The sequence below is a fragment of the Chenopodium album genome, chromosome 23 (genome assembly GCF_948465745.1).
Source record: "Chenopodium album chromosome 23, dcCheAlbu1.1, whole genome shotgun sequence".
NCBI classification, from domain to species: domain Eukaryota; kingdom Viridiplantae; phylum Streptophyta; class Magnoliopsida; order Caryophyllales; family Amaranthaceae; genus Chenopodium; species Chenopodium album.
The window spans coordinates 34,851,337-34,876,476 of record NC_137856.1 but is presented as its reverse complement, the minus strand read 5'-3'; the positions used below and the strand labels follow the sequence as shown (position 1 = coordinate 34,876,476).

Sequence of the window (25,140 nt, the reverse complement as noted above, 5' to 3'; positions counted from 1 at the left end):
CAGTAATTGGGTCCTATGGTGGCCGACCACACCGCCAAAAACATATAGTACTACAGTAGTATATTTTACAATTACATGATGTTTTTTATCGTTAGAGCTCAAGAAAAGATTACAGCACCGGGATAAAAAAAATAATTATTTAATTGATACAGTGATACTTCGTACATATTGTTAGACTATAAAAACGCACATGAACCAGTTGATTGGCAATAAAATTTTATTATGATTTATGAAGCTCTAGATGATTATGGCATATCACATCTTGACGAAGACTTACTAGTCTACTTTACAAAGTAGAATGACTCAAATGTCCAAATAGATGCTACTTCTCCGAAACTTCGTCCAATAAAATGACCATTGAACAAAAAATTTTTACAATAGAAGAATTCAATTCAGTTAAGTTAGAACAAAGTTGAGTCAATAATGTTACTTTCAATGTTGAACAATGAACGAAGAATTTAACATACTGAAGTATTGAACAATGTAAATTAGTAAGCTAAGGGTTTCTAGAATATGAAGTATTCATAACGTTTAGAGTAACACATACGGTACATAACTAGGTGTTTAAATGTAAATGTAATGTAATCTCATTTAATTAAGTCCTTAATCTATCCTTCTTTCAAAAAAAAAAAAAAGTCCTTGAATCTTAATAAATCAAAACCACAAGCTAAGGTACAAACACCATTTTTGTTACGCGCTTAAAAAAAATAAAATAAAAAACAGAGAAATGGCAGAGGCCATAGTGGCCGAAGTTGTTTCAATTATTGTCGAAAAGCTGGGTGCCAGAGCATGCAGTGGAATAATGTCTAGTAGGAACCTAAATTTCCACATTAAAATGCTCCAAGAGTTTAAGACCACCGTTGAAGCTACACTTCTTGATGCTGATTCCTTGGAGTCATGCAGCAATGCTCAACGAGATGTGCTCGACAAGATCAGCTGTGCACTAGCTGAATCGGATGATTTCTTGGTTGAAATCGCGGCTAGAGACAAGCAGAGAGAGGTCATGAATGGAAACAAGTTTGTAAAAGCTGTACGTTTATTCTTTTCTGATTCAAACCAGCTTTTTTCAACCTTAAAAAATGCTCATCAGTTTAAGGCTATTATAAAGAAATTTGAGTTTATTGCAAAATGCCATGCGCAGTTTGGTGGCATAATTAGCATGCCATCTATGAATGAAACGCAGGCATTATTGAGCACAGAAACTTCTCGGTTTCGTGTCATCACTGATGTAGTTATCGGGAGAGATGGAGATCGGAACAACATTAAAACCATGCTTTTTGAGTCCTTGTTGGAGACGCCGACCCCTTCTGTCTCTTCCATTGTTGGGATTGGGGGAGTGGGGAAAACTACATTAGCTCAGTATGTGTACCATGATGAAGAGGTTAAAAGCTGTTTTGATGTTCAGTTTTGGGTTTCCGTAACTCAAGATTTGGACGTCAAAAAGGTGCTAGATAAGATACTAAGAGTAGCCTCTAATATGGATGGAATCCCTCTCGACTGTGAGATGGATTATCAGTTCTATGACCACTTCCTTCTAGCAATAGGCAGAAAAAAGTTTCTGCTTGTTCTGGATAACATATGGGCTCAACATGACTTGAGATCAAAATGGCTAAAGCTGAGAAATTTGCTATCTGTTGGGGCCAAGGGAAGTAAGGTTCTCATTACCACGCGTTGTACAACAACAGCTGGTATAATGGATTCCTCTGGCCCTTACATGCTCGGGGATCTAACAGAACACGACTCTTGGCTTCTGTTTCAACAGATCGCTTTTACACAGATGCAAGAGCCAGGTGTGAAGGCTATTGGTTACGAGATTTCAAAGATGTGTCCTAATGTGCCTCTTGTTATACAGAGTATAGGAAGTCTCTTAGCAGAGAAATGTACACTTCAGGAATGGAAGGCCTTTAAAGATGATCAACTTGCCAATTTCTCCTCTTATGGGCGTGACATCATTCAGACGCTCAGACTTAGCTATGATAAGCTTGAAAAGAGGCTGAAGTTATGCATTGCATATTGCTCCTTGTTTCCAAAGGGGTATGAGTATGATAAAGATGTACTGGTTCGTCTTTGGATCTCTTTGGGTTACGTCAAGCCACAATATAGAAGCCAAAGTTTGGAGGAAGCAGCTGAAGAATACGTGCTTATCTTGGTAAACCACAACTTTTTAAAAATAATGCGGGCTTATGAGTTTGATTCCCAGGTACTCTTGACGATGCATGATGTGATGCATGATCTTGTGCATTCGATTGTTGGATTCGAGTATAAGATGGCAGATTCAAACACAAATGAATTTGACCAAAGAGCTTGTCATGTATCATTTGGTACACTGTCAGAAGCATGTTGGGAAGTCCCTTCCTCGCTGCTCAAGATTCAGCATTTACAGTCCTTCCTTCTAGCAGTGCCTTCCCATTGTAAGTTGACATTGAAGAATTTGTCCATCTTCCATGGCTTAATATTGAGATTCCCGCGCTTGAGGATATTAGATCTACATGGGCTGGGGATAAAGGATGTGCCGAGATCTCTGGGTGAGCTGCGGTGCTTACAGTATCTAGATATGTCGTACAACTCTATAGTTAAACTCCCAAATTCAATCACACAACTAGTGAATCTGTTGTCGCTTAACTTGTTGTGCTGTAAAGAACTTCAGGAGTTGCCCAAGGGCGTAACTAAGCTGGCAGATCTGAGACACCTCACTCTCCTGGGGTGTAACGAGTTGAGACGTATGCCTAAAGGGTTGGGAAACTTGACAAATCTTCGAACATTAGACATGTTCATACTTAGGGAGCACAATCCACAAAGAGGATCAAAGGCCTATGCTGCTGGCGGTTTAGCAGAGCTAAGTCGCCTCAACAGTCTAACAGGAGGATTAAGAATTCATGTGTTTGGGAGGCCAAAAGATGCAATATCCGAAGCAAAGGCAGCAAACTTGAAGAGTATGGATAAGCTTAAAAGCCTGAGGTTAGAATTCAACCAAGGCAGCACAAAAGATGACGAGATGATAATAGAAGGCCTTCAACCAAATCCAAATTTAAGAAATCTGAGAATAAATGGATATGCAGGGGAGAAATTACCAAGCTGGATGTTGGATCGACTCCATTTTTGGCTACCAAATCTTGCTTACATAACAATATACCATTTTAAAGGATGCAGACGTCTTTGCTCATTTGGGAGACTTCCAAATCTCCGAATTTTGAACCTCTGCTTTTTAGATAATGTGGAATACATAGAGGAGGATACTCGCAGTGGCAGCATTATCAATAGCGACGATGTCATGGATGTTGCTCCCTTATTCCCGTCACTTGAAACACTCATGCTTATTAGCATGCCGAGGTTGAGGGGTTGGCGGAAGATTTTCTCTAATGGTGGAGAAGATACAGGACAGCCCGTCCAGTATAATCTCCTTGAAAAGAAGCAAGCATTCCCCAGATTGAAGCATATGGACGCCCCCACGATGGAGTTGTTAATTTCAATGACAAGGGATAGAGGCATGTCCTCCTTGGAGACGCTCACAATAGCCAAATGTGAAGACCTTAAGGCCATACCAGAATGTATTGCCAACTTTTCCAGTTTGAAGGGGCTTACACTAAAAAACTGCTCCAAGAAGCTTAGGGAGAGGTGCCAGAAGCCTACAGGTGAAGATTGCTCCAAAATCGAACATATCCCGAATATAAATATGTTTGTTAATATAGGCTAATATTAAATTAAATAAAGCAAAATCTCATCTGAAACAGATTCACAATAAGATGTGGGTATGAAGTTTTGTATGGTAAATAGATAGATTTATGGTTACAGGCTTGTTTGGCCTAGCGTGTAATTCTTTCCCTTTGTATTGGGAAATTTCAGTTGTAAAATGTTTCACTATAATACAAAATCCTTACACTTACTTACCAGGCTGGATGATGGATTGATGGATGATCAGCTAAAAGCCAGCTTTCGAATGAGGATATTTACAACAAATTTTAGACATGGTAACTTTCACTGTTAAATTTCATACTCGTATTACTTTTCACAAGAAAAAACTATCAGTTATTGATTAGAATTCATTACTACTGCAGTATTTTTCTGGTTGTTTATTACTCCATATGTACTAGTTCTTTGCTCTATATTATTTTAATTAAACTCTTACGGCAGAAATTGCAGATTCTTGAGCATTTTTACTGATCATCGTCTGAACGTCAGGGAGAAAGCACATAGACCTCTTAGATTCATATAAGGCACTCTAAGTTTGGTCAAGCGTTCGGACGTTTTCAAGTGATTGCGTGAGTTCTTTATGCAGCATACAGCATACTTGATAAACAGGATGCAATAAAAAAGTTAAGATTATGAAACTCCATACTCCTCAGGAGAAGCTATACCAGAAATTTTCTTTCTTGGATCACCTCATACAATGATGAAACTGTATAATCATTATAATTTTAGGTTGAAATAAATGTAGGAAACTTGTTAAAGTTCTATATGCAAAACAGCAAAAGTATATTTGGAAATTCATGACTTAGCACAGTTCTCTTTACCTTATTTTTATTGAATTGATATTATTTTTACTAAACTGAAATTATTTTTATCGAATATTATGAGTAATTTTTTAAGTTATAGATGATACGATCTTATAAAGCCAACAACTCAAGTCGTCCACATAATAATTAAAAAAAAAAAAAAAGAATATTAAAAAGTGGATCGGGAATCCTTGATAATAAAACGAATAATAACTTTTAAAAAGTGAATTGAATACGGAAGATCAATTCTCATTTTCTCTTTGCCAAAAACAAAAAAAAAAATAATATAACAGAAAAATATTTTAAATGAAAATTTCATTTTTCTTTGATAATTAAACGGGTAACTTTAAAAAAGTGGAAGCAACATTTCAAAAAAGGACTCATGAGAGTAGCTGAGTAGGTATTTGTTTCCTGCTTTATTTCATTTTAATGTACTACTCGTATTATTTAGTGCCCTTGTCATACTTTATACTTCATATGATAATAATAAATAAGAAGAAAAGAAAGAAAAAAAAAGTTGACGAGTTAGAGTGGGAATCAGCTAATTTTAGAGCACTATGTTAGAATTAATTACCAAGAAAGCATTTGTATGTTGCAATCTGCATGTTGCCTATTTAATTCGAGGAAGTATCTTAAATTTTGTATATGATCCCTCAACCAGCCTTTCAAATTTCCATTCACAAACCCACAAATCATATTATTACTTCTGTTCTTACTCCCTTTTCTCTTTTCTTCCACTCCCTTAACACACCAACAAAATCACACTTCTTAGGCAACACAATACAAATAATTTAAAATGGCTGAAGCAGTACAGACTGCAATAGTTGATCTTGCCGTGAAAAGAATGGTTAACAAAGGTTATGGGGAAATCAATTGTGTAATGGACCTCGAGTCCGAGTTGAAAAGGCTTCAGAATACAAGAACTCTCATTGAAGCTGCACTCCTTGATGCAGCGTCATCGGAGCAGTGTAGCCATACTCAACAAGACACGCTGGAGAAGCTCAGTTGTCAGCTTGATAGGTTGCATGACTTGTTAGATGTAAGAGCTTCTAGAGTATTACAGAAACAAGTCATGAGTGGTAGTAACTTCACAAAAGAGTTACTGTCCTTCTTCTCTGCATCAAATCAGCTTGTTGCACGATTTAAAGATGCTCGGAAAGTTAAGGATATTACAAAGAGACTGAATTCCATTGCAATAGACCATGCTATGATAGGTCGCATTTGCAGCTTGCCAGCACAGCAGGCAAGGAGCATTCAAAGAGCTGAGTCATCTCATCATGTTCTTACTAATTTGGTTGTTGGGAGAGACACAGACAGGGACCAGATTGTAAGTAAGCTGTCTGAGGACTCCGTGGCTTCAGAGACCCTCTCTGTTTCCACCATTGTTGGGATCGGTGGGATGGGGAAAACGACATTGGCTTGGTATGTTTATAATGATGAGAGGATGAACCGATGTTTTGATGTTAAATTCTGGGTTTCAGCAACTCAGGATTTTGATATTAAAAAGGTGCTGCTGGAGATGATAATAGCATGTGGTGCAGGGGAATGGCCTCACAATCTATGTGACATGGCTCAGCTCTATAATCTTTTCCGTCATGCAATCGGGGGGAAGAAATTCCTGCTTGTTCTCGACAACATTTGGGGTCAACCCGATTTAAGAAACCAGTGGTTCGAGTTGAGTAAGCTGCTAGAAATTGGGGCTAAAGGGAGTAAGGTTCTCATTACCACACGCGATCAAAAAGTGGCTGGAGTAATGGACTCCAATGATTCTTACATGCTTCATGATTTAACACAAGATGATACTTGGCTTCTCTTTCAAAAGATTGCTTTTACACAATGGCAGGAGCCAGGTGTGGAAGCAATTGGGAGGGAGATCGCTAAAAGGTGTCCAAAAGTGCCCCTTGTTATACGAAGTATAGGAGGCCTCTTAGCAGGGAAACGTACGGTTCATGAATGGCATGCCTTTAGAGAAGATCAGCTTGCTAATTTCGCTTCCTATGGACGTGACGTTATACATACGTTGAAATTTAGCTTTGACCAATTGGATGCAAGATTGAAGCTTTGTATTACTTATTGCACCTTGTTCCCAAAGGCAGAGCACATTGCATTTGATGATTTGATACGTCATTGGATTGCTTTGGGATATGTTAAGCCACAATATAGTAATCAAAGCTTGGAGGAAGCAGGGCAAGAATATGTAATCAACTTGAATCAGTGTGGATTTTTCTGTTGTCGTTATTTAGATTACAAAAGCTCATTAACAGGAGTACAAATGCACGATGTAATGTACGAGCTTGTCCTCTCACTAGCTGGGTTCAAATATAAGGTGGTAGATTCAAACACATATGAAATCGACAAAAGGGTTCGTCATCTGTCTTTCTGGAAAGTGATGGAGAGCTCATATTGGGAAATGCCTTGCTCAATAACCAAAATCGAACACCTACAATCATTCATCAGAGGTCTTTCTATGTCTACTACTGAAGTGCTTAAGGTGGGGAATGTGTCCATATGTGATATATTAAGATCAACATTCAAATGTTTAAAGGTATTGGACCTACATGGGATGGGGATAAAGAAATTGCCAGGATCCATAGGTGAATTAATCTGCTTGCGGTTTCTTAATTTGTCAACAACTGAAATAGTGAAACTCCCTGATTCAATCACGCGCCTAGTGAATTTACAGTCACTCTACTTGAGTAATTGTGATAACCTTGAGGAGTTGCCTAGGGACATGAGCATGTTGGTGAATTTGAGACACCTTAAGTTGATAGAGAGTGAGAAGTTAAGGCATATGCCATTAGGATTGGGAAGTTTGACAAATCTTAGAACTTTGGATGTATTTGTAGTGGGTGAACGGACTGGATTAGAGGTTAGTAATATGGGCAGATTGGCAGATCTAAATCAGCTGAACCATCTAAGAGGAGATATGCTTATCAAGATATGCAGGGAGTCAAAGTATATAATGTCATCAGAGATTAGTGCAGTAAACTTGAAGATGAAAGAGAACCTCCGATGTGTAAAGGATAATGATCCCTTGATTTATTCCTTAATTTACTCTTTAGGTTGATGGTCAAAGATATCCCTTATTCTTAGTTAATGTACCTAGACAAGTACTCTAATGTATCTAGTCGTATTATATTGCTTACTCATGTACTATATATACTCATGGAATTACATCAATATAATTAAGCTTTCCAACATTCTCTTTCTCATAACTCTATCATGGTATCATGAGCTTTTGATCCATCTTTTCTTGCTTCCGCTACTATCATGGTTACACTATCAAAACCCTTTGTCGACGCCGACAAATGATGGTGCCCATATCAAACTCCCTTCCCGAAAAGCTTCAAACCAAAATCACACTTCGCTCAACTCTTTTGACACCCCGTATTTTGTATACCAAGAGATGTCAATTATCAATATTTTTTTTTTCTCCAAACCCCTTCCGGAGAAACAATCCCTTTTCGGCATCCCGTAGTTTACCTACCAAGTGTTGCCAAACATGAAATTCTTTCTCCAAAATCATTATGGAGAAACATAACATTCTTTCCGTTCTAAACCACCATCAACACCATCATATTTTTTTCTATCGCGCCTTCAATAGTTGTGAAGGAAACCCTATATTTTTTTTATTCTTCTCCCAATCTCCCATATATTGCAAGCACATGCTAGCAAAAAAAAAAAAAAAAAAAAAAAAAAAAAAAAAAAAAAAAAAAAAAAATTATCTAATACTCCCCTCTCTCCAAACCCTTCCGGAGAATCACAATGCGATGCAACCCTTCTCACATCACCTACACTTCACTTCCTAACAAGATTTGCGAATTATAATCAAGATCGGCCTCTCATTCTGGACGTCCATCTTGCGGGGGCGTATAAAGGATAATGATCCCTTGATTTATTCCTTAATTTACTCTTTAGGTTGATGGTCAAAGATATCCCTTATTCTTAGTTAATGTACCTAGACAAGTACTCTAATGTATCTAGTCGTATTATATTGCTTACTCATGTACTATATATACTCATGGAATTACATCAATATAATTAAACTTTCCAACATTCTCTTTCTCATAACTCTATCACGATGTCTGATTATAAGATTCAAGAATGGCACAAAAGAGGATGAGAGGGTGTTAGAATGTCTGCAGCCCCCTTGTAATCAGAAGGTCCTCGAAATAATTGGGTATGGTGGGGAGAGGTTACCTAGTTGGATGGTGGATTATCCATTAGAGAGAAACCTTCCTAATCTGGTTGAATTATATTTTATAGATTGTAAAGCATGCAGATACCTGTGCTCCTTAGGAAGGCTCCCTCGTCTGAAAATTCTACATCTTCAAAATCTAAATGAAGTGGAGTATATGGATGACAACACCACTAGTCTTGAAAGTGCTACCAGTATCGTGGACGAGTTGCCCCCAACTTCCCTATTTCCCAGCCTTGAAAGGCTCATAGTTTACGGTATGCCAAAATTGAAGGGATGGTGGAGGATACTATCGAATAATGAGCAAGATTCAAGAGGGTATCTCCAAGTTCAACAACAGCATGCACAGCATCAATATCTTGTTAACTGGAAGCCTCCATTCCCCAAATTATTTTCTCTAAAAGTGGAGAACGTGGAATTGGCAGTTACAGTTACAAGGCAGCACTTAGGGGGTTTCACATCTCTTAAAGTTCTCTATATTGGCGGCTATGTTGAGCAGCCGAGTCAGCAACAAGAAGTGCTTGCCCTCCAAAATAAGAATTTCTTCCTTCCCAGCTTGCAGGAATTGTATCTAAATTGTTTGCACGAGTTTGAGGTACTTCCAGAATGTTTTGGAGGATTATCTTCACTGGAAATACTTGATATAAGCAATTGTAGAAAGCTAAAGGAAATACCGGAATGGATTGACACCCTCACCTCCCTAGAACTACTTTCTTTGTCAGGTTGCCCAAGATTGGATTCACTGCCGCATCAAATAGCAAATCTCCCAAACTTGAAGACACTTCAAATTCACAGATGCCCCATACTTTGGGAGAGATGTCAGAGTCCAAATGGAGAATACTGGTGCTACATTCAGCTTATTCCTCAACTATTCATATCATAGAAGTGAGAAACTCATAAATAATCATTGTGCTACTTTCCCAACTCAGCTTCCAATTTTTTTTTTTTTTTTTTTTTAATTTCCTTTTTTTACTGGCGGCCCCTTACTCCAATGCTTCCCTACGTGTTTGTATTACGTGTTTTTTTTTTTTTTTTTCATACTCCCTGTTTAAAATCTACTTGATTAATTGTGGATTTTTTCAGGGATGGTATATTTGAAATGATTTGATGGTTTCAGTTATTCACCAACAATAAAAATGCATGATTGCATGATGTTATGTATGAGATGTTCTGTCTCTAGCTAGTTTTAGATACATGGTTACACATTTAAACACAGATGAAATCAAAAAAGGGTTTGTCATCTTTAAAACAACACAGGCCTCATATTGGGAAGTTAGGAACTTCTAAGTTACAAAGTCAAAGCTCAGAGGATGTTGGGAAAGAATATGTGCTTTGCTTGGTTAGACAAGGCTTCCTCCAGATAGCTAATTTAAGGAAGATGAGTTTAGCAGCATTGAATGTTTTGAAATGCATAAAGTGATTGACAAACTTATGATGTCAAATTCACTTATATGCCAAAGGGCTAGGGGATAATGAAGGACCTTGACATTAAACATTGGATTGGTTTGTTGTGGGGAAGAAAGTGTATGTGGATTGGTTAGTTGTACACTTGTACATGTGTGTGTGGATTGGCGTCACAGAGATACTTCTCCTCCCTTGAATACTAAAACTAACTTGATTTAGAAAGATCGTGTTTACCATATTGTTCATAACTCAGGGTAATGACTAGAATTTTAGACTGATACAAACATAGAATATGCAGAAGGGTGTATTCTCAAGCACCATATTACAGGCATAAATTGGAGTTAAGTCGTATAATTTATAGTAAAAAAAAAAAAAAAAAAAAAAAAATTAAGTGTAAAGATGACAAGTGTTCAGATATTAGTCATCTTTAACTTTAAATCTTTGGTCATAAAGCTCTCATAGCTTTGGTTATGTTTTCACTTGGACCTACAAAAAAAAAAAAAAAAAACTCGGTTTCTAGTCTTTTCAAGATGATCATAATGCAATGGTTTACCACATCTTGATTCTTGACGAAGACTTTGTGGTCCACTTAAATACCGGAGTAAAACGACTCGAAACAGGATAATTCTCATAAACATTTCCAATGTAGAAGACTTCAAGTCAGCTAAGTTGAGATTACTGCAGGTTTCTATGTAACTTTCAAATAACACGGGTTATATCTATTCAACAATTGAATAAATTTAAACAACAAAAATGAAGGGAGTGAATTAAAACGGTAAGCATCACTCGTAAACATAATAACAAAAGTATTTACGAGTACAATGTTAAAGCATCACTGACTCATGAACAAGTGGCATGATCAATTAATCAGTTTCAAGGTTGTTGCAGGACAACTTAAGCTATTACCTTCAATACTGGTACTACTTACTGAGTACAAATATAATCTTAAAGAGTATTTGGTGGTTTGTCTTGGGTGTTAATTATTGTTTTTCAAGATAATTTTATTTTTCTTTCAAAAAAATTGTTACATTTTCCTGTTTATTACTTCCATTTCCTCACCTTCTTCCATCAATTTTCACTCTCTTCCACTTATATTTTCTTTTTTCTACCACTTTTTTTTTGTAAGGAACCAAACAACGCAATTTATTTTTATTTTTATTTTTTATTCTTGAATACTTTTTTCTTCGTTGAATGGTCTAATATGTTGAATGGTCTAATATATGGAACGCCAAAATGGAGCACAAAACACGACACAGACTTTTCCAGAAATTGGCAATAAATATGAGGATGCCCCAATTTCTTATGGTAACCCACAATAATGAAAAAGTTGTTGATTTATTCACAAAAATGTCATTATGAGAAATTTCCCAATAATTATAAAGGGTGACATAGCTATTAGCTAGCATGCGGAAATGTCTTAGAAATTGCTCAAAAGTTAAAGTTAAAGAGGGTTATTTATCTCTTTCATAAAAATTGTGATTCAGTACAATAATGTTGTTTTCACTTTTTCAGTACTAGACATTTAATTCCATGTGAAATTTCAAATCACAGATTCAAAATTGCTAGGAAAGAGAGGGGTGGTAGTGTACTAGTGTGGTACTGGTACATGAAAGATCACTTTCATGTTTCCAATTTCCATTAATTCCAAACGTACCAATGTCCCCAATAATTTATGCCCAATGAGTAAATTATTGAAGTTACCTGCCTAGTGCCTATAATTCTATCTAAGCCAGTTATTTGTGTAGTTAGAAATTTCGACGAAGCATCTTACAAACTCCATTTAATAATCCTTCAGCAAGTCCTTGAAGCTTTCATTCACAAACCACAACTTCTAATCACTCCACTTTCTTATTTCCTTTCCCTTGCCTTTAAGTGAATTGAACCAAACATTATCGTAACTTAATTTTTGTTTCCTTTAAACTTCTCCAATAATCCACCCCTCAAAAAAAAAAAAAAAAAATGGCAGAACCTATAACGACTGCAGTAGCTGATCTTGCTGTGAAGAAATTGGTTAACAAAGGTTATGGAGCAATCAATTATGTAATGGACCTCGAGTCCGAGCTGAAAAAGCTTGAGAATACAAGGACTCTCATTGAAGCTGCACTCCTTGATGCAGATTCAATGTCAGAGCAATACAGTCATACTGAACAAGACACTTTGGAGAAGCTTAGTTGTCAGCTTGACAGGTTACTTGACCTGTTGGATGTAAGAGCTTCTAGAGAATTGCAGAAACAACTCATGAGTGGAGGTTACTTCACAAAAGAGTTACGGTCCTTTTTTTCTGCATCAAATCAGCTTGTTGCACGATTTAAAGATGCTCGCAAAGTTGATGATATTAAGAAGAAACTGAATTCCATTGCAATAGACCATGCTATGCTTGGTCGCATTTGCAGCTTGCCAACTCAGGCAAGAACCATTCAACGAGCCGAGTCTTCTCATGTTCTTACCAGTTTTGTTGTTGGAAGGGACAAAGACAGAGATCAGATTGTAAGCATATTGTCTGAGGACTCCATAGCCTCAAGAACCCTCTCTGTTGCCTCCATTGTCGGTATTGGTGGAATAGGGAAAACGACATTGGCTTGGTATGTCTATAATGATGAGAGGATGAAGCGCTGTTTTGATGTTAAATTCTGGGTTTCAGTAACTCAGGACTTTGATATTAAAAAGGTGCTGCTGGAGATTATAACAGCATGTGGTGCAGGGGAATTGCCTCACGATCTGTTCAACATGGAGCATTTGTATCAGCACTTTCAACGAGCAATTGGTGGGAAGAAATTTCTGCTTGTTCTCGATAACATTTGGGATCATGTTAGTTTGAGGCAGAAATGGGTTGATCTGAGAGACCTGTTATCAGCGCATTCAGCTGGTGGGAGTCGGGTTCTTATCACTACACGTGATAAAAAAGTTGCCGGAATGATGGGCACCGTCAACCCTTACATGCTTGGGGGTTTAATAGATGATGACTCTTGGCTTCTGTTTCAAAAGATTGCTTTTACACATTGGCAGGAGCCAGGTATGGAAGCAATTGGGAAAGAGATTGCACTTATGTGTCCAAACGTGCCACTCGTTATTCGAAGTATAGGAGGCCTATTAGCAGGGAAACCTACTGTTCAAGAATGGCGTGCTTTTAGAGATGATCAGCTTGCTAATTTTGCTTCCTATGGGCGTGACATTATGCATACGCTTAAATTTAGTTACGACCAATTGGATGCTAGATTGAAGCTTTGTGTTACTTACTGCATCTTGTTCCCAAAGGGACAGGATTTTGTAGTGGATGAACTAATCCATTATTGGATTGCTTTGGGATATGTTAAGCCACGGTATTGTAATCAAACCTTGGAGGAAGCAGGGCTAGAATACATAACCAACTTGAATAATTGTGGGTTTTTCTGCTATTTGCCCACTATGTGGGTCAGGCCAAATGAAATATATATGCACGATGTAATGTATGAGCTAGTTCTCTCAATAGCTGGGCTCAAGTACAAGGTGGCAGATTCAAACACATATGAAATTGATAAAAGGGTTCGTCATCTGTCTTTCTGGAAAATGATATGGAGCTCAAATATGCAAATGCCTTCTTCAGTACCCAAAATCAAACACCTACAATCATTCATCATAGGCCGTTGTTATCGCCAAAAGGTGAAGAATTTTTCCATAATTATTGATAAATTAATATCAATATCTGAATGTTTAAAAGTATTAGACCTACATGGGTTGGTGATAGAGAAATTGCCAGCATCCATAGGTGAATTAATCTGCCTACGGTACCTAAATTTGTCTAGAACTGATATAGTGCAATTGCCTAATTCAATCACACGACTAGTGAATTTACAATCACTCTACTTAAGATCCTGTCATTTCCTTGAGAAGTTGCCCAGGGATATGAGCAAGTTGGTGAATCTGAGACACCTTTTGTTATTGGGGAGTGAGAAGCTGAGGCATATGCCCATGGGATTGGGGAATTTGACAAATCTTACAAGTTTGGATGTGTTTATAGTGGGTGAAGAGACTGAATCAGAGGGTAATATTATGGGCAAATTATCAGATTTAAATCAGCTGAACAATCTAAGTGGAAGATTGCGTATTGAGGTACGTAGGGAGTCAAAGTATATAATGTCATCTGAGGTTAGTGCTGTAAATTTGAAGATGAAAGAGAACCTCCTATGTCTATATATACATTTCAAGAATGGCACAAAAGAGGATGAGAGGGTGTTAGAATGTCTCCAGCCTTCTTGTAATCTAAAACAACTTAAAATATTTGGGTATGGAGGGGAGAGGTTACCAGGTTGGATGGTGGATCATCAATTGGAGGCTCACCTTCCTAATTTGGATTCACTTGTATTTGCGGATTTTAAAGCATGTAAGAACTTGTGCTCCTTAGGAAGGCTCCCTTATCTGAAATATCTATGTCTTGGAGGATTAGCTGAAGTGGAGTATATGGAGGACAACACCAGCACTAGTAGCGGAAATGCTAACAGCATCGTGGACGAGTTGCCCCCAGCTTCCTTATTTCCCAGCCTTGATGATTTCATACTAAAAGAAATGCCAAAATTGAAGGGATGGTGGAGGATGCAATCAAGTAATGAGCAATATTCAAGAGGGGATCTCCAAGTTCAACAGCAGCAGCATCAACATCCTAAATTAGAATGTCTAATCGTGGACAATGTGGAATTGGCGATTACAATTTTAAGGCAGGGGGTCTTCACTTCTCTTAAATGTCTTCGTATTGAATTTGATGACATTGGTGAGCAACCTCATCAGCAACAAGAAGCGCCTACCCTCCAAAATAATTACTTATTCTTTCCCAACTTGCAGTCTCTAGAGCTATTTCGGGTGAACAAGGTTGAGATTATTTCAGAAAGCCTTCGATTATTATCCTCCCTGGAACGCATAAGTATAAGTAATTGTGAAAAGCTTAAGGCAATACCAGAATGGATTGACAGCCTCACCTCCCTAAATACACTTGGTCTTATAAATTGTCCAAGATTGGAATCACTGCCGCAACAAATAGCAAACCTCCCAAACTTAAAGACACTCTTAATCACAAAATGCCCCATACTTAGGGAGAGGTGCCAGAGTCCAAATGGAGAATACTGGCCCTACATTCAACATATTCCTAACTTATTCGTGTAAAGCTTTCATTGTACCAGTTTCCCAACTCTAGCTTTCATATATTTTTTGTGTATTTTTTTTAATTTACTTTTTATCCCCAACCTCCTTTTGTGGCTTTTTTAATTAGGAATTCTTGTAACCATATAAAATACGAAGTAATTATCAAAAATAGAAAGTATTTGCCATTTTTCTCATACTTCAGATCTCAATTTCACTTTTGTAATAAACAAGTGCAATTTGTACACATAGATGGACACAAGTATAAAAGAGAGATTGAAAGATCAAGTGAGGTTGCAACTTCCAAGCTAAGTGGGAAAAATTTACCAATAACATTATAGAAGGGAACCCATTTTTAATTACTATTTGAAGGAATCTTTTAGGTATAGAGACAGTATAATTAATATTCTAGACTTTAGGCTCTTGTACAATTATATATACATAAAATAACAGGGTTTTATACGGAGTTTTTATCGTCTTATCGATGACATTTATTATACTCTATCCATTTTTAAATCATTATTCCATTTCTCAACTTGTAGTGTTTTAGGTGAAATTGGAAAAGGCAATAAAATATAGAGGTAGTAAAGTTGGTGGAAGATAATAAATTGTAAAATGTAAATTAGTGGAGAGAATTGGATCGGAGTGAGAATATGAAATTAATAAAATATGATTTATGTTGGGTTCATTAGGTGATAGAAATTAATAAAATATTATAAAGGCTTTCCAAATAAGGAAATGAAATAAGTATTTAAAAAAAGACCGAAAATGAAAAGTAGAGCAAATATTTAAAATTAAGGGAGTATAAACACCCACCCAATGACTCAAATGTGCATCTCCTATATATAACCTATTACAAGTGACAACTTTTTTTTTTTTTTTTTTTTTTTGAACGGTAAGGCTATAATTTATTCATACATGTTTCATTGATTATTTTTAGGTGGCTATAACATGTAGAATTGTAAAGCGGTGGCTATTAGCCGTTGTAAACTTGTAATACTCCGCAGTTGTTAAATGCGGGAGTAACTGTAAGCTATCAACAAAGCTTTAGTTATAAAGATATTATGGGTAGTACACTAGTACAACAACATTAAAATAATACTAATAATAAATAAATAAATAAAAAGTACAATTGTATAAACTACACTGTAATGTTGAGATTAGCAAATTGATAGGTTTGATTTTTCTAAGTCAAAAAAAAAAAAAAAAAAAAAAGGAAGTATCCAATATTTTGCTTACATTAATTTCAAATCATATTCATGTGATTGAATGTGAGAAAATTCAAGTTTTTCTTCTAAATAAACATATTCAGGGGTGTATTCGTTAATATTGAGAGCAAGTTTAGCCCCAAATCTTAAGGCTTGGGGGCTAACTCAGCTGAATTGAACTGAACTGAACTGAACTCACACACAAGAATACGCGCGTTTACCGATGGAAAATACCGATGGCCACTAAAATCCATCGGTAAAAATATAATTTACCGATGGTTTTATCAAGCCATCGGTATTTTAAAAAAATACCGATGGCCTTACCATCGGTAAATTATTTCCGATGGTTTTCATCCATCGGTAAAATCTAATTTTTTAAAAGAAAATTAATGTTTTTTACCGATGGTTAAAAGCCATCAGTAAAATAAATATACCGATGGCTTTGACCTATCGGTATTTTACCGATGGCTTTTAGCCATCGGTATTTTCTTAAAATATTTAAAAAAAAAAAAAAAAAAAAAAAAAAAAAAAGAGGGAGGAAACCCTATTTTTTTCTTTATCTTTCACTTTCTCTTTCTTCCTCCATAATTCACGCCTCTCCTCTTCTTCATTCTTTATTCTCTCTCCTCTTCTATCTCCTCTAGATCTATCCTCTCATTCTTTCTTCTCACTCCTCTCTCCTCTTCTTCTCTCTACTATCTTCACCTTTTCCTCTTCTCCTTCTCTTCTATGTCTTTCCTCCTCCCTTCTCTGCACATTTTTTTGGGTTCAACAATCACCGTCACGAGGTTACGGGTTTTTTGGTTAAACTCGACCATGAAAATTCCAGATCTGGAATTTTCATGGTCGAGTTTAACCATTTAAACCCAAAAAAGAAGAAATTTGAAAGGTATGTGGATTTTTTGTTTAATTTTGTAAGTTAATTTCGTTTGTGGATTTATATGTGTGATTTTTGTTTATTTTTAGGGTGTTTCGGGTGGTGGTTGGTGGTGTTGAGTGGTTTACGGTGGTGGTGGTAGGTGGAACAGGGTTGTGGTGGTGGTTGGCAGTGCTTAGTGGCTTACGGCGGCGGTGTTGGGTGGGGGTAGGCAGGGCCATAGGCAGGGGGTGGGTAGGCAGGGTCGTACGTAGGGGGGTGGGTAGGCAGGGAGTGGGCAGGGGTTTTAATTTTTTTTTATTTTTTTTTAAAAAATTACCGATTGCCAAAAGCCATCGGTGATCCAAATATACCGATGGCTTTGACCATCGGGAACAAAACACCGATGGCTTTTGCCATCGGGATTTAAAAAAGCTCCGACAGTTGGTAACCATTGGTATTAAGTTTACCGATGGTTTTTCCATCGGTATTTTTGATTTTCCCGATGTAGTATAATTCGATGGTTTTTTACCGATGGCAGCCATCGGTAAATGAGATACCGATGGTTTTTTACAATTTTACCGATGGATTTTGGCCATCGGTAAATGGATCATTTCTAGTAGTGTCAGCTAACTGAACTGAACTGAAATGAATATTTTATAAGAGAAGGAAATTAGGAGCTGAACTGAACTGAATAGAGCTGAACTGAACTCAGCTGAGCTGAACTGAACTGAATTTCAACGTAAGAGATCAGGCCCTTGGATGTGACATCATTTTTTATGGCCCCCATTGAAAATGATGAAATCATCAAATTCTTGTTAAGACTCACTAAGACTTACACAAATTTATCACTTTAGCCCTAAAGCTTAAATATTTGACATATTATAAGTAGAAAAGTGTAAAAAAAATAAAAAAAAAAGGGGGGGGGGGGGAGGATAATAAAAATAAAAGTGAAGTAGGTGAAGTGGGTCCCAATCTCAAGTCTTATGTGTCTTGAGATTTACTTGAGATTTTTGAAGAAAACTGGGAAAAAGTATAAATCTTATGATTCAAAATGATAATGTCACCCCAAGTCTGGTATAAAATGTGAGGGTAGGTTTGTAATTGTACTGGGTGAAGGAAAAGGCCGTTGAAATCATAATGTGACGACTAATTTTATCAATATAATTTTTACACGAAGATTGGAATAGGATTAAGTATCGTTTGTAAAAATTATAATGAATAATTTATCCGTTTACATTACATAAACTGATAAACACGACCTCAAAACACGTGCCACAAGGCTGTGTTGCAAGTAAAAAGAAACGGAGAAAGTATATATATAGTTCTTTGCTCCATATTCTTTCTTTATACTCCAAAAAACTTTTCTGGCATCAAATCAAATAATATATCAGCTCATTTATTAGTTATTATTGATGACTCACTCGTCCACCAATAAAGTGGATATAATATGACTATAATGTAAAGTTTTAATTTGATAATGTAACTTCTCAGTAGAAGCTGCATCAGAAATTTCCTTCATTGGATCACCTCATATAACAATTCAAGGAAAAGGTATTATCATTAATTATTTTAGATTAGAATGTACTCGTAGGAAACTTCTTTTAACTTTTAGGAGTGGTGGTAATATTTGAAGAATGGACACATGGGATCTGCCGTAATCATGTATTATTTTAAATTTAAGAAAAGGATGAGTGAGAGTGAAACTTATAAACTGATACGTTTACGCGTTGTAATTGAGAAAGAAAATGTTTACTGTCCTGGTATTAGAGTAGTAAAGCAGGAATCTCGTATTCTTGCTCATTTTTTACTGATGACTCATCCACACGACGTAGAGAAAGCACATACACCTCTTAGAAACATATAGTTTAGGGCCTTAGGCACTCAATTCGGTCAAGTGTTAGAATAAATATTCAAGTGATTGTGTTCTTAATGCAACTAACTTGACAAAGTACAGGATGAAACCATGAAATTAAAAAGTTTTAACTTATAATAATATAACTTCTAAGGAAGAGTTGCTTCAGAAATCTCCTTCCTTAGATCACCTCAATGAGGAAACTGCATAATCATTCTTTTATCTTAGGCTAGAATACTCCGTAGGAAACTTCTTAAATTTTATTTGCAAAAGTATTGGAAAAACCATGACTTACAAAGTCAACAAGTCAAGTCCACATAATAATAAAAAAAAATACATAAATAAATAAAATAATATTAATATATATATATATATATATTTAAGTGGATATGGATGAGCAATCCTTAAAAAAAATAAAAAAAAATAATAATAAATAATAAAAAAAAAAATAAAAAAATCAATCCTGACTTTGCCTTAATACTCCGTAAGTCCCTAATAATAAAGAGTAATATTTACAAAGTGGAGGCAATAATTCAAGAAAGGATTCATGGGACTATGGGAGTAGGTACCTGTCTCCTGTCATTCAATGCACTCGTCAGTTAATTTGGAATATTAGAGCACTAACTAACTCTGTATTAAGAGGAAAGCAGTTGTGATTTGTAAGTTGCCTAGCAAGTTTGAGGAAGCATATTACATCAAGTGTAACTCTACTTTTGCTAAAAGATACTATTAAAAAAAAAAAACTACTTTTGCTTTATATTCGTATATAATCCCTAAACCAGCCCTTCAAATTTCCATTCACAAACCACAAATTATATTACTCCTTAATTAATCCCTTTTCTCTTTTCTTCCACTCCATTAACACACACAAATTCACCCTTTTTAAGACAATATAAATAAAGTAAGATGGCTGAAGCAGTACAGACTGCAATAGTTGATCTTGCTGTGAAAAAATTGATTAACAAAGGTTATGGAGCAATCAATTATGTAATGGACCTCGAGTCCGAGCTGAAAAAGCTTGAGTATACAAGGACTCTCATTGAAGCTGCACTCCTTGATGCAGATTCAATGTCGGAGCAATACAGTCATACTGAACAAGACACTTTGGAGAAGCTTAGTTGTCAGCTTGACAGGTTACTTGACCTGTTGGATGTAAGAGCTTCTAGAGAATTGCAGAAACAACTCATGAGTGGAGGTAACTTCACAAAAGAGTTACGGTCCTTTTTTTCTGCATCAAATCAGCTTGTTGCACGATTTAAAGATGCTCGAAAAGTTGAGGATATTAAGAAGAAATTGAATTCCATTGCAATAGACCATGCTATGATTGGTCGCATTAGCAGCTTGCCAACTCAGGCAAGAACCATACAAAGAGCCGAGTCTTCTCATGTTCTTACCAATTTTGTTGTTGGAAGGGACAAAGACAGGGATCAGATTGTAAGCACGCTATCTGAGGAGTCCATGGTGGTGGCTTCAGAGACCCTCTCTGTTGCCACCATTGTTGGGATCGGTGGAATAGGGAAAACGACATTGGCTTGGTATGTGTATAATGATGAGAGGATGAGGTGCGGTTTTGATGTTCAATTCTGGGTTTCAGTAACTCAGGATTTTGATGTTAAAAAGGTGCTGGTGGAGATGATAACAGCATGTGGTGCAGGGGAATTGCCTCACAATCTGTGCAACATGGATCAATTGTATCATCACTTTCGACGAGCAATTGGTGGCAAGAAATTTCTGCTTGTTCTCGATAACATTTGGGATCATGTTAATTTGAGGCAGAAATGGGTTGATCTGAGAGACCTGTTATCAGCGCATTCAGCTGGTGGAAGTCGGGTTCTTATCACTACACGTGATAAAAAAGTTGCCGGAATGATGGGCACCGTCAACCCTTACATGCTTGGGGGTTTAATAGATGATGACTCTTGGCTTCTCTTTCAAAAGATTGCTTTTACACATTGGCATGAGCCAGGTGTAGAAGCAGTTGGGAAGGAGATCGCTAAAATGTGTCCAAAAGTGCCCCTTGTTATTCGAAGTATAGGAGGTCTCTTAGCAGGGAAACCTACTGTTCAGGAATGGCGTGCTTTTAGAGATGATCAGCTTGCTAATTTTGCTTCCTATGGGCGTGACATTATGCATACGCTTAAATTTAGCTACGACCAATTGGATGCAAGATTGAAGCTGTGTGTTACTTACTGCATCTTGTTCCCAAAGGCAGATATATTCCAAGTTGATGTACTGATCCATTATTGGATTGCTTTGGGATATGTTAAGCCACGGTATTGTAATCAACCCTTGGAGGAAGCAGGGCAAGAATATATAACCAATTTAAATAAATGTGGGTTTTTCTGCTATTTGGCTGATATATGGTTGGTTAGATCAAATGAAATATATATGCACGATGTAATGTATGAGCTAGTTCTCTCAATAGCTGGGTTCAAGTACAAGATGGCAGATTCAAACACATATGAAATTGACAAAAGGGTTCGTCATCTGTCTTTCATGATGGAGAGCTCAAATAGGCAAATGCCTTCTTCATTACCCAAAATCAAACACCTACAATCATTCATCATACGCCGTTGTTATCGCCGAAAGGTGAGGAATTTGTCCATAATTATTGATAAATTAATATCACCATCTGAATGTTTAAAAGTATTAGACCTACGTGGGGTGGTGATAGAGAAATTGCCAGCATCCATAGGTGAATTAATCTGCCTACGGTACCTAAATTTGTCTGAAACTGATATAGTGCAACTGCCTAATTCAATCACACGACTAGTGAATTTACAATCACTCTACTTAAGATTCTGTGATTTCCTTGAGAAGTTGCCCAGGGATATGAGCAAGTTGGTGAATCTGAGACACCTTTTGTTATGTGGGAGCAATAAGCTAAGGCATATGCCCATAGGATTGGGGAATTTGACAAATCTTACAAGTTTGGATGTGTTTACAGTGGGTGAACAGATTGAATCAGAGGGTAAAATTATGGGCAAATTATCAGATTTGAATCGGCTGAACAATCTAAGAGGAGAATTGCATATTGAGTTAAGTAGGGAGTCGAAGTATATAATGACATCTGAGATTAGTGCTGTAAATTTAAAGATGAAAGAGAACCTCCGATGTCTGATTATAAGATTCAAGAATGGCACAAAAGAGGATGAGAGGGTGTTAGAATGTCTCCAGCCTTCTTGTTATCTAAAAGAACTTAAAATAATTGGGTATGGAGGGGAGAGGTTACCAGGTTGGATGGTGGATCATCAATTGGAGGCTCACCTTCCTAATTTGGATTCACTTGTATTTGCGGATTTTAAAGCATGTAAGAACTTGTGCTCCTTAGGAAGGCTCCCTTGTCTAATAACTCTACATCTTGATAACTTAGATGAAGTGGAGTATATGGAGGACAACACCGGCACTAGCAGCGGAAATGCTAACAGCATCGTGGACGAGTTGCCCCCAGCTTCCTTATTTCCCAGCCTTCGTTCAGTCAAAATATTTAGAATGCCAAAATTGAAGGGATGGTGGAGGATGCAATCAAGTAATGAGCAATATTCAAGAGGGGATCTCCAAGTTCAACAGCAGCAGCATCAACATCCTAAATTAGAATGTCTACTGGTGGACAATGTGGAATTGGCGATTACAATTTCAAGGCAGGGGGTCTTCACTTCTCTTAAATGTCTTCGTATTGAATTTGATGACAATGGTGAGCAACCTCATCAGCAACAAGAAGCGCCTACCCTCCAAAATAAGTATTTATTCTTTCCCAACTTGCAGTCTCTAATTCTATGGCAGGTGAACAAGATTGAGATTCTTTCAGAAAGCTTTCGATTATTATCCACCCTGGAATGCATAACAATAAGGGATTGTAGAAAGCTTAAGGAAATACCAGAATGGATTGACAGCCTCACCTCCCTAAATACACTTTATTTGTATGATTTACCAAGATTAGAATCATTGCCACAGCAAATAGCAAACCTCCCAAACTTGAAGACACTTTGCATTATTATATGCCCCATACTTAGGGAGAGGTGCCAGAGTCCAAATGGAGAATACTGGCCCTACATTCAACATATTCCTAATCTAGACATAAGATAATAGTTTTCATTGTACATTTGTACTAGCTTCCCAACTCAGCTTTCAATTATTTTCTAATTTTCTTTTCTACCCCAACCCCCTTACTCCCTCGTGTTTTTCTAATTAGGAATTCTTGTTACCATGTAAGATAATTATCATATATAGAAAGTAATTGTAATGTTTTTTTCATACTCCAAATCTTAATTTACATTTTTAACAAACCAGTGTAATTTGTACACATAGATGGACACAACACACAAGTATGCATGAAAAAAAAGAGTGATTGAAAGACCAAGCTGAGTTAGGTTGCAAGTGGGACAAATTTACCATTAATAGTATAGAAGGAGCCCATTTTTAGTTATTTGAAGCAATGTTCTAGGAAAAGAAGAGTATGATTAGTGTTTTAGCCTTTTGGCTTTTGTACAATTACGAATACATTTAACAAAATAAATAAATAAGTAAATAACGGGTCTTATAGAGTATTTATTTTTGGCGTTTATTATATTAAGCAATCCCGTTCAAAAAATAAAAATATTTAGGGTTCGTTTGGCATTGCTGTGGTTTTCTGTTTTTGGTTTTTTTTTTTTTCTAAAAAAGTATATGATATATTATTAATAAAAAAATTATTTAAACATATTAAAATCTTAATAATATTGAAAACTGACAACAAAAAAGTGGAAACTCCTTTTTCTTGTTTCCTTTTTTTGGTTTTTAGTTTTAAAAAAAAAAAAAACCGAAAACCAAAAATGATGCCAAACAAGCCCAAGCAATCAATTTCTCCCTTATATCCAATGACTCAAATGAGCTTCTCCTCCTATTTCTATATAACCTATTACGAAAATAAGAGTGACCACTTTGGTATCCTCCTAAAGACTTGAGGCTAAAATTTATTCATACATGTTTTTTTTTTTTTTTTTTTTTTTGAAAACTATTCATACATGTTTCATTACAGACTTATTGTAATATTTAATTTTGACCCTTTAATCACCATATAATTAAATAATTAATGAAGTACAAATTTTTAAAACATTTATTTGATGATAACAGGTAACCCCTGCCAAAAAAAAAAAATATATATATATATATATATATATATATATATATATATATATATATATATATATATATATATATGTATATATATATATATATATATATATATATGTATATATATATATGTATATAGGGGAAGGCTCTCATGAGAATTTTTCTTATGTGAGAACACTCTTTATGTTCTAAATTTTTACTCATATGTTCTTAATTTTAAATCTGATGTTCTAAACTTTTTCCTAGGTGTTCTAAATTAAATCAAATTTTCTAATTTAGTGCTCACATGTTCTAAACCATAAATTAGTTAAGTTTGATGTCATAAATTTGAAATAACTTGTTCCAAACTTTTATTTATATATTCTAAATTTTAAAACGTGTGTTTAAAGAATTTTAATTATATGTTCTAGATTTCAAAGCATATGTTCTATTTTTTTACTCGTATGTTCTAAATACTTTACTCACACTTTCTATATTCTATATTAGTTTGTTCTAGATTTTTATTCACATGTTTATAATCTTAAATCAGATGTTCTAAATTTTTATTCACATGTTCATAATCTTAAATTAGATGTTCTAAATTTTACTAGTATGTTTAAAATTTCATAAAGCAAATTTTATAAATACTTAATCACTTGTTCTAATTCTTAAATCAGATGTTCTAAACTTAGTACTCACACAAATGTTCTAAATTATTACTCATATGTTCAAAATTTTAATTTGAGTCACATGTTCTAAATTTTAACTTGCATGTTCTAAATTTTTATTCACATGTTCTAAATTTTTACTCACATGTTCTAAATTTTAAATCAGTTCTCATATAACTATGAATTCTCACATATGAAGCTATTCTCACCGGATCCCTCCCCTATGTATATATATATATATACATATATATACATATA

General features: G+C 35.9%; 4 protein-coding genes across 4 annotated transcripts; all 4 read left to right on the top strand.

Moving 5' to 3' along the window:
- Positions 1–727: 727 nt before the first annotated feature.
- Positions 728–4,491, top strand: LOC145607471 (disease resistance protein RGA2-like). The gene is made up of 3 exons (XM_081663112.1): positions 728–3,675; positions 3,892–3,968; positions 4,436–4,491. Exons 1-3 carry the CDS (start codon positions 728–730, stop codon positions 4,489–4,491), a joined length of 3,081 nt encoding a protein of 1,026 aa, XP_081519238.1.
- A 798-nt stretch (positions 4,492–5,289) lies between these two features.
- On the top strand, positions 5,290–7,560 carry LOC145607470 (putative disease resistance protein RGA3). The gene has a single exon (XM_081663111.1). The coding sequence runs from the start codon at positions 5,290–5,292 to the stop codon at positions 7,558–7,560; it is 2,271 nt and encodes a 756-aa protein (XP_081519237.1).
- Positions 7,561–12,054: 4,494 nt separating this feature from the next.
- On the top strand, positions 12,055–15,228 carry LOC145607469 (disease resistance protein RGA2-like). The gene has a single exon (XM_081663110.1). It carries the CDS (start codon positions 12,055–12,057, stop codon positions 15,226–15,228), a length of 3,174 nt encoding a protein of 1,057 aa, XP_081519236.1.
- Positions 15,229–20,029: 4,801 nt separating this feature from the next.
- On the top strand, positions 20,030–23,209 carry LOC145607468 (disease resistance protein RGA2-like). The gene has a single exon (XM_081663109.1). It carries the CDS (start codon positions 20,030–20,032, stop codon positions 23,207–23,209), a length of 3,180 nt encoding a protein of 1,059 aa, XP_081519235.1.
- The last annotated feature ends 1,931 nt before the right edge of the window (positions 23,210–25,140 follow it).

What these genes read in the sequence shown, in the direction of transcription:
- LOC145607471 (XM_081663112.1), top strand. Translation starts at nt 728, where the DNA reads ATGGCAGAGGCCATAGTGGCCGAAGTTGTTTCAATTATTGTCGAAAAG. An exon ending in CATATCCCGAATATAAATAT is followed by an intron (nt 3,676 to 3,891) that starts GTTTGTTAATAT and finishes CTTACTTACCAG; the next exon opens with GCTGGATGATGGATTGATGG. An exon ending in TACAACAAATTTTAGACATG is followed by an intron (nt 3,969 to 4,435) that starts GTAACTTTCACT and finishes AAATAAATGTAG; the next exon opens with GAAACTTGTTAAAGTTCTAT.
- LOC145607470 (XM_081663111.1), top strand. Translation starts at nt 5,290, where the DNA reads ATGGCTGAAGCAGTACAGACTGCAATAGTTGATCTTGCCGTGAAAAGA.
- LOC145607469 (XM_081663110.1), top strand. Translation starts at nt 12,055, where the DNA reads ATGGCAGAACCTATAACGACTGCAGTAGCTGATCTTGCTGTGAAGAAA.
- LOC145607468 (XM_081663109.1), top strand. Translation starts at nt 20,030, where the DNA reads ATGGCTGAAGCAGTACAGACTGCAATAGTTGATCTTGCTGTGAAAAAA.